The sequence below is a fragment of the Myotis lucifugus genome, unplaced genomic scaffold, assembly GCF_000147115.1.
Source record: "Myotis lucifugus unplaced genomic scaffold, Myoluc2.0 scaffold_161, whole genome shotgun sequence".
Lineage (NCBI taxonomy): Eukaryota > Metazoa > Chordata > Mammalia > Chiroptera > Vespertilionidae > Myotis > Myotis lucifugus.
In genome coordinates this window covers 2,367,431-2,377,444 of record NW_005871209.1, presented here as the reverse complement: position 1 = coordinate 2,377,444, position 10,014 = coordinate 2,367,431, and the positions used below count along the sequence as shown (strand labels likewise).

At 36.8% G+C, this 10,014-nt stretch overlaps 1 protein-coding gene across 4 annotated transcripts in view; it reads left to right on the top strand.

Moving 5' to 3' along the window:
* FBXL4 (F-box and leucine rich repeat protein 4) overlaps positions 1 to 10,014 on the top strand; it is a 45,503-nt gene that overhangs the window by 8,667 nt on the left and 26,822 nt on the right. For 2 of the 4 annotated variants that reach the window (XM_014461820.2, XM_023759758.1), the window contains exon 4: positions 6,245 to 6,611. In XM_014461820.2, coding sequence (XP_014317306.1) covers positions 6,245 to 6,611 — 367 coding nt within the window. The remainder of the gene's footprint in view (positions 1 to 6,244; positions 6,612 to 10,014) is intronic. The other 2 variants (XM_006095836.3, XM_023759759.1) reach the window with 2 other exon arrangements.

The following is a 10,014-nucleotide window of genomic DNA, read 5'->3' as shown; positions in this document are numbered from 1 at the left end:
ATATTTACATTTAGCCATGGAAGCCTCCATCATGTTTGGAAATTGCTGGACTATACTGCCTATTATTAATTGAGCACCTGGTTTTATGCCATCCTTAGGAGGTAGTAACTGAGAGTGTGAATTGGAGTAGCTCAGGGGTTTGCAGAAAATGGATTTGTAGTCCCAGGACATTAAGAATTTAAAAGCAGCCTTTCCTCATTTCGTCCAGTTGCAATTCTTTGTTCAAAGAATGAAGTAGAAAAGTTAGAGTCTGTAAGGTCTCAAAGTCTTCTGACTTCTTGCCTAGTGCCCTATTAAGGGGAAAGAAAATAAGGTAGTATAGAATATCCTAGTCCTGAGGATAAGATCTTAATGGGTACTGGTGTAAGAGGCAGAAAATAGACTAGCGCAAGGTTACACACTGGAAGAGAGATACAGAGGAGGAATAAAATGACTAATTGAGGTCAGTAAAAAACTGATGGGAATAAAGTTACTTGGGGATAAAATTTAGTGTTGTGGATCTCTTCTGGTTTTTTTTTATTTTTTAGTATTAAAAGCATTTTAAACATATAATAGTGAAGTTAAGAAAGCAAGGAGAAAGAAAGTGGCTGTTGTGCAGAGAATGTACTGCCAAAAGGAGTTGCTTAATGAAGCAACGATTTCACTTATTGGTAATGGGCTGATCTCATTGACTTTGTGGGCCAACAAGCATGATTTTGCCATTTAAGTCAGAGTTGACCAGACCCTTTACTGGTTGATTCTTTTTAAAGCAGCTGCCAGTTTGTTAGTTCCAATTAGAGATGGGCTGGGAGGCAAGCAGTGAGTAGGTACACCCATCAGAATACTATTCCTTTTTCCTTGTTGTGTTCCTGTCCTTTCCAGTCGCTTTCACTAGCACCTGGTGAAACAGAAGAGTCTTGGCAAGAGAACTTTCTTTGTGCTGGCTACTAGATATGCTTACTAACCAGGAGAACGTTTGGTTATAGGGAAGCTGTTTGCATTTATATGCTTGACTTCCAACCTGAATACATAGAAACTTGCTTTCATGTGTTTCTATTGATCAACATCTCTCTTCCTCTCTAATCTACCTGCTGCTTCCAGTGAACCCTAGAGAGACTTTCTCAGTGGGATCACAACAGGTCAGGAGTCACACAGAGTGGCTTGTTTCTTAATTTCCAACCACTGGACACATAGTAGGCATTTAGTGCAACCAAGGGAAGGAGAAATAGGTGTGCTGGTGAAGAGAGTGCTGTTGGTTATCATCCCAGAGTTAAGTGCCCAGAATGCAGATTGCAGCAGAGCCTGAAAGGGATTCCAAGCTGAGTTCTGCATGTGTGTTACTATAGATTTAAAATACTTACATAGAACATTAGAATTTGGCAAGTTTGTCCAGTAGATAAACTTGTGTGAGCATATATAGTAAGCATGTAAATGTACAGACTACAGCGGTCATGACTTAAAGCAGTTTAATCATATCAACACTGATTTAAAAAGTTGGTGCTTTCTCATAGAAAAGTTTATGTATGTATCTGTGTGTATATGTGTACATTTGTTTACATTTGCTTGCTTGTTTTCACTAGTCTTCAAGATTCTGACTTGAGTTTTCTGGAATAAAAAAATACTGTTATATTCTTGTTTGATAAAATAGATACCTTTCTCTTTCTAACTTTGAAATAATATATTCTAGTTCTATCAGGGAATTTTAAACAAAAATTCACTTTAATTCAGGTATTCCCAAATCAATTTCTATTTTGTCTCATAGTTAATTTTAATTTAATCAAATTGCCATAAACCTATAAAATAATTTTTCCATCTTTTAAATCATTTTTCTTTATTTTGTAGGTTATCAAGAAAGTTCAAAAAATATATAAATAAACTAATGATACTTGAAAGTTTTTTTATGTTTAGGTACAATTTTAAATATTTCTAAAAACTGATAGGATATATTGTTCTACTTTAAGTATGCTATCATATTTATAATTTATGATATGTGTATAACTAAATACAGGATGGGGGCAAAAGTAGGTTTAGAGTTCATATGGAAAATAATCCAATAATTAATAATAATACAAGAATAAACTCTGTTTTGCATACTCACAACTGTAAACCTATGTTTGCCTCACCCTGTATATAATGTTCATGCTATATAGAAGTCAGAAGCAAGAATGGTGCTAAAATAACATTAACTCTCTGACATACTAGACATGTTAAGGAAGTCTATTTAAATCATCATCTTTACATCCCTGTGACTATTTTGTAACTACCAATTTGTACTTCTTAATCCCTACACTTCTTTCTACCATACAGTATATGGCTAACTATGAAATTAGAGATTATTTTTAAATATAAATAATGATTTCATTGGTCATTGTTATATACTATTGGCTTATGCTTCTTTGAAAGCAGTTTGTTGTCTATATTGAGAGACCTAAAAATATTCTTAATCTTTGACATAAAGTAGTCAATATAGTCAGTAATATTGTGATAACTATGTATGGTGCCAGTAGGTACTAGGAATATCAGGGGGAACACTGTGTAAAGTATAGGATTATCTAAGTACTTTGCTGTGCACCTGAAACTAATATAAAATAATATTGAAAATAAACTATAATTAAAAAATAAAAATTTTAAAAATTATTTTTAAATGTTAAAAAGTAAAGCATCATTTCACATTGTCTATTCTACAAGATAGATAGAGAGGACTAGTACATTATTATTATCAGTTTAATCCTCACCCAAGGATATTTTTTCATTGATTTTCAGAGAGAGTGTAAAGGAGGGGGGAAGGAGGAAAGAGAGAGAGAGAGAAGAGAAAGAGAAACATTGATGTGAGAGAGACACATCAGTTGGTTGCCTCTTGCACGTGCCCTGACCCCTATGGGGGATGGAGGGAGGTGAGGGATCGAACCTGCAACCCAAGGACGTGCCCTTGACCAGGAATCTAACACTATTCTTCCATGTGCAGGCTAAGGCTCTAACCACTGAGCATACCAGCCTGGGCTATTTTTTTAATTTAAATTTTATTTTTCAGTTACATTTTACATTTAATATTATTTTGTATTAGTTTCAGGTGTACAGCATAGAGGTTAGATGATCATTTACTTTATAAAGTGTTTCCCCCATATTTCTAATACCACATGGCACCATACATAGCTACTACAATATTGCTGATTATATTCCCTATGTTGTATTTTATATCCCCATGACTATTTTGATTAATACATTATTAAAATAGCATATTTCTGTTCTAATCACTGCTTTTCTTTAAGCTTATATTTGTGATTTTTATAATGTAATTTATATTATACTGCAAATCAAGCTATACATGAAGAACATGCTCATGTATTTATTGCAGAGGACCTGGCAGAGGTGATTTCTGTATTAAATTTTCAGTGTTTCTATTAAGCCTTATAAAAACTCACTGAAGCTAAAAACTAGGCTGGTTTAGTCCACATGTACTGTGAACCAGTACAGGCAATTATTTCAGATTCCTGAGTGGTCTTTATTTCTTGGACATGAGTCATTCCTCCAGCATCATCTGATACCATTTTACAGTAGCAAGAAAAAGATGCGTAAAACCAAAGTTTGAATTTTCTCATGCATTCCACCATTTACCTCACGATTCTTGGAAATATACTGTCCAGAAGTAGGAATACATTTTCCCACCAACATGGTTTTAAATGTTTAATACTTCTGTTCCCTTGTACCTATATGGCTCGCTCTGTTTAACCCCGGAGATTTACAGTAGAGTGTTCAAATAATTGCATTGTTAAGAACCTTCAAGATTTTTGCAGTTAACATTTGGGAGCATGTCTTAGGTCTAGACTGGCATTCCAAACTTGCGTTCCTACCTTGTCACAGGAAGAAGAAAATGCCTAGCCTGCTTTCCTTTTCTCTTTAAATCTGCCACAACCAGTTCTGTTCCTTAGAATTCTTCCCCTGCCTCTCAACACTGGTTATAGAGTGGGAACAATCTCTGGATACAAATGTTGTTTCTGAATACAAATAGTAACAGGTTCTTTATGTTTCATGGGTTTTATTACTAATTTTCAGTAAAGAATCAACAAAACTAGCAAATATGGGGGGGTTATAAAGTTTCTAGAAACTGCAAAAGTTCCTATTGTTATGATTAGTGTTATCTTTGCTAAAATCCCCATTGAAGTTCTGTCTTAAGCTTTTATTCTTAAAGTTAGAACTTACCATACTTGCCCTTCTTGCTCCCATCATGGCCTGAAGACCATCAGGATTCCTGTATGTGGATGACTTCTATAGATTTCTCCTCTGAGTTTCATATTTTTTTGTCTATTTCAATTTCCTAAACACCTTTCCATAATCAGTTTTTACTTAGATCTAATAGGTCATTTCCTTAAATGAACAGGCAATATACCAAAGGGGAAAATCCTCATATGATTAATTAGTGTATAAAACAGTTTAAGTGTTACTAGTAATCACTGAATTTTATATTAGGTAATACAGAGCTATTTCTCTATGAAAGTAGAGATTATTTTTAAACATAAATAATGATTTCATTGGTCATTGTTATATACTATTGGCATATGCTTCTTTGAAAGCAGTTTGTTGTATATATTGAGAGACTTAAAAATATTATTAGTCTTTGACATAAAATCTGTGTTAAAAAATTCTGCTACCTAAAGTAAATTAGAAATAAAGGAAAGGTGTTTATTGAAGTATTTTGTTCTATATTTCTAACTTTCTCTGATATATTAGAAAACAATATTAGAGAAATGGTTACATATGACATAAATATGAAAATATTATAGTAGTATATACTTAATGATGATGTTATAAGAAATCTTTAGGTAATTTTGGAAAATAGTTTTATAAGAAGGCTTATGTGCTGTAATACTTTCAAAAATAAAGATAAATTTTAAAAAACCAGAAGACTTATATGAAGAGATAGAATAGGAGTTGGGCCTTGAAAAATAGGATAATCTGTAGGTTGGGTATTTCACTGGGGGTAGACAACATGAGTAAAGACACAAAGTTGGAAATAAGTTTATTTTCTGGAAAGTAATGATTAATTTGGCAGTAAAGAAGGGGTTCATTTGGGAGAAATCAGAGAAAATGTTATTCATCGTTATGTGTTAGATACTTGCTAAGTACTGTGGGTATAAGTATGACTAAAAGAAAAATTAAGACTTTAGGTAAAGGCACTCTGTACCTGCCTACACCAAAAATTATAGCTAGTTTATATTGTATCATAGAGGACTCTGTGGGTTTTACCAAGAAGTTTGCATTTTATCCCTTAAGCCAGTGGTCCTCAGGGTGCCTGGTTACTCCACACTCCTCTCTTTCCCCAACTCAAAATTTACAGCTAGTTAGAAGGATCTATAAAAATAAAAGCGTAATATGCAAATCGACTGAACAGCCGAACAGTGAAACAACCGTCTGGATGACCTTCCAATTGATCAGTTGGGGGGGCCCCAAGATCGCCCCAAAGAGGGAGACCCAGGCCACTGACAAGTGGGCTGCGGTGGGTGGGGGGGGCCTCCCTCTGCGGGGGCGATCCATCTTGGAGCCCTGGCCAGGTGGGCAGGGCCTGCCTCTTTGGGGCGATCGATTGTGGGGCTCCCAGACTGTGAGAGGGCACAGGCTGGGCTGAGAAACCTCCCTCCTGAGTGCATGAATTTCGTGCACCGGGCCTCTAGTATTGTATAACCAATTTAGACTATCTCCCTTCCAAATTGGTGGGTATTTCAGGTAATGGCAATTTAGAAGGACATATGTAAGACAATTTCATGAAAATTTAAAAAAACAATGAGTGGATAAAAATATCAAAGATAATGAAAGTTTTGATTTTGTATGATATCAGTAACAGAAATGGGAAAGCTGGAAAAGGAGAGGTTTGTGAGGCAAGATGATCAGTTTAGTTTTCACAGTTGGTTGAAGACATGCACTCAGGAGAGCTTTATTTATCCTGTGTGCTTTATTCTTGCTTTGCTTTTTCTAGAAAAATGCATGTTGTTCTTCCTATACTTCTAACTACCTATTCCAATGTGAAATCTAATGTGAAATCTCCAAAAAAGACTTTCCAGGGAGTTGTAAAAGTAACTTAAGTAATAAAAATATTTAAGCAATAAGGTCTATGGCATTTAGTTTTAAAGTTTTTTTTCATGTACTGGAAACAGTACTTGTATTTGATTCTCTTCACCTTATTTAATGTCTTTGCTTCACACTGTAACATATTGGGCATGGGACCATAACCTTAAGGTAACAGTAAATCTCATTCTAAACTCTATTATAGGGAAGTTTCTTTCTTTAGCAGATGGGAGATTCTTTGGTCAGAGAGACCTACGAAGGTGAATGCTTCCCAGGCTCGCCAGTTTAAACCTTGTATTAAGCAGATAAATTTTCCCACAAATCTTATACGGCTGGAAGTAAATAGTTCTCTTCTGGATTATTACACTGAATTAGATGCAGTTGTATTGCATGGTATGAAGGACAAGCCAGTACTTTCTCTCAAGACTTCACTTATTGACATGAATGATCTAGAAGATGATGACTATGAAGAAAACGATGATTGTGGAATGGACAATCTTAACAAAAAGCTTAGCAGCACTGCCCTCAGGGAAGGGCCAAATAATGGATATTTTGACAAACTACCTTATGAGGTAAGTCAAATTTATTCAGTAGCAATATTACAAATAACACAATAATTTTTTAAAGTTTAGGTATTAATATTTATTTTGCTAGATACTAGAGAAATAGAAGTATTGGTAAGGTGTACATAACCTGATGTATATTTTGATTTTGAAAAAAACTAGACAAAATTATGTTGAGTAATTTCACCACTTTGGTTTTGGATTGACTTTAATAATTTTGGATAAACTATTAAAAATACGTTGTTATATCACTGATTAAAAATAAGCAAACTACATAAACCAGCAATAAATTATACTCTACTACAATTCATAATTATACAATATAAATATGGACAATATGTGCTTAAATTTATACCAGTTAAGTTAAAGATGATTTGCAATTAAAAATAAGAGGATTAATAAGATTGTAAGAGAAATGCTTATTCTATGTAGTAGTGCAAAGTTTCTCCCAAGTGTCATTTATTTTTCTATACCAACTCTATTCTGTATCCTCTAACTAGCTATAATTTTTGGTCTGGGCAGGTACAGAATGCCTTTACCTAAAGTCTTGTTTTCTGTGTGTCTCTATAAGGGCATTTCTGCAGTATATTTAACATCCCTGGCTCCCAGGCATCAAATGCCAGTAGCACACCCTCTGGGGGTGGGAGTAGGGCCTGGCATTTCGGTCCCCAGCTGAGAACTGCTGTGTGTGGTTAAAAATAATATAATAAAAAATTTAAAGAAAAAATTATAACCTCAAATTTTAACCAATTCAGACTATCTCCCAAATTGGTGGGTATTTCACGTTTCATTGTAATGACACAAGTAGCTTAACTTGTGTAGAACAATAAGATAGCCTCTTGAATGCCTCTCAGTAACTATAATGCCTGTGTAACATTTTACAGTTAAAATGCTATTTTACAGTTACTTCCTGAGAAGTAGCTAAAGTTTCCACATAAAGGTGAATTAAAGGGTCCAAGATAATTCAGTCCATAAGCTATGGGACCAGGATCCAACCAGGCCTTCTAGGTCAAGCTTTGTGTTATGGGAAGGAAGCTTCACAGATTGGACAAGACCCTCTGGCCCTAAACGGGATGGGGAAGATGAAGGGAGAGTTGAGTTGGGCAAGGAGAGGAGTGTGGGATAGTGACAGTGTTGTTCCCCAGGGCTCCCAGGAGGATTTGTCCTGGCAGCAGTGGAAGCAGTTCATCTGGAGGAAACAAAATCACTTCTTTGATTCTTACCCATTTCCTAAAACTATAAAATAGAAATTTAAATTCAGCAAATCTATTTTAAACAGTTTATTGAATTTTATGCAGACCTAACAAAATGCTTGACACATAGTATTTAAATGAATAAGTGAGAGGAAGTTCAGAGAGAAGGGAAAGAATGTACAGAGATAAGAAGTGAAAGTGTGTGACCTTGTTTGGGAACTCCAGCATTTCAGTATGGCTGGATCAGGATTAGATAGCAGAAGCTATAAGAGATGAAATTGGATGGAGGCTCAGGGCTGCCTCCCTGCAGAACTCCACAGAACACCATTCCCATCGAAGACAATGATTGGGACATCCTAGCCTTGGCTGTGTCCAGCCTACTCTGCTGTATCATAGAGAGCCCTGTGGGTTTTACCAAGAGGTTTGCATTTTCTCCCTTCAGCCAGGGGTCCTCAGAGTGCCCTGTTATTCCAGTACACAGCAACATCAGTTGTGGGAGTCATTCACATTCACTTTCTTGTATTCTTTTGTAGTCTTCATGGGCTTTTTTTTTTTTTTTTTGAGTGGGAGAGACAGGAGAAAGTGTAGAATGCTAACTAACATTCCAGGAATTATCTTTACTATGCAGACATTTTTGCATATGCTTTGGCCCACAATTAGAGATAATTGCCCAGGAGTTCAGCATCATGTAAACTTTGTGTTTCATATGTATCATGACATAAAAAAGATTGTGGACATTTTCTGTAGTCAGTAGGAAACATTGAAGGTTTTATTTATTTTAAAAAGGGGAATAACAAAATGAGATTTCTGTCTTAGATTACTCTGTTGGTAAATGAAGAATAGACCAAAAGGGGATCAGGGACACCAGTTAGGAAGCTGCTGCAGTAATTTGGGCAAGAAATTATGAAGCCTTGGGTATTGGAAGTTTTAGAAAGGAGATGAGTGGGAGAAGTACTCCAGAGATGTAGAAGGTAGAAATCGAAGGTAACTAGTGAATGTGGAGATGAAACAGAACAACAGAGGGGCTTTAGGTTTCTGGTCGAAATGACTCAGTGGATGGACATGCCATTAATCACAAAACAGTGGGTGAAGGTGGGAAGGACATTCTGACTTTGAGGTGCCTGTGATTCATCAAAGCAGGCTTTTCGGGTTGGGGACAATAGTTTGAAACTCAGGAGGAAGGTCTGATTTTATATTTGTGTGATTCTACTCAAGAGAGGGGAGGGGCACCATCCTATATAATAAAAGCCTAATATGCTAAGTGTCTGGTTGTCCGTCTGGTCGGCCATTCAACCAATCACAGAGTAATATGCTAATGATATGCTAAGGCCGCTCAACTGCTCTGACCACCAGGGGGCAGACACTCCGGGTGGTAGGTTAGCTTGCTGCTGGGGTCTGGCTGATTGGGACTGAGCAAGACAGGTCGGACATGCCCTGGAGCCCTTCCGTGGTCCCTCCCCATCGGGCCAACTTCCTGCGTCCCTCCCCAGCCCCAGTCGTGCACTGGTGGGGTCCCTAGGCCTGGCCTGCGCCCTCTCGAAATCCAGGACCCCTCGGGGGATGTTGGAGAGCTGGGTTCAGCCCGATCCCGCAGGCCAGGCTGAGGGACCCCACTGGTGCACAAATTTCATGCACCGGGCCTCTAATGGTAGATAAAATTGACCAATGAAATTCTGTAAAGTGTGAATAAAGAACCAAGAATAGAATTCTGGGATACTAACATCTAAGAATCACATAGAGGAAGACAAGTCAGAAAAGGCACTTCAGAAATAGGAGATTGTCTTTAAAACAAAATGCTAGGAAGCTAAGTATAGAAAACAAGTGCCCACAGACTTTGGCTGTTGAGGGGTCTTTGATAATCCTTTACCATGATCAGTTCAATGGAGCCATGCTATAGGGTGAGAATGAGAAAACCTTACCATATTTGGTTAAGGCATCAAGGAGGGAGGAAGGAGCAGAGACAAAAAGTGCCAAGTCTCTACGTTTAAGCAGAAAAACAGTTGTGTTAATATACTGTAACTGGGCTGTAACATGGGTAAGACTGTCCACCAATAATGACTAATACTGGCATGCTGACTAACACTCCACCCTTTTGTGTCACACTCAAAAAAGGGCATATCAACATGAGGGAGTGTATGTAGTTATGGGTATATCTCTTCTAACTTACCTTTTAAAGGGAGAGAAGATAGGTGAGTGGTATGGTAAAGGATGCAGCAGAG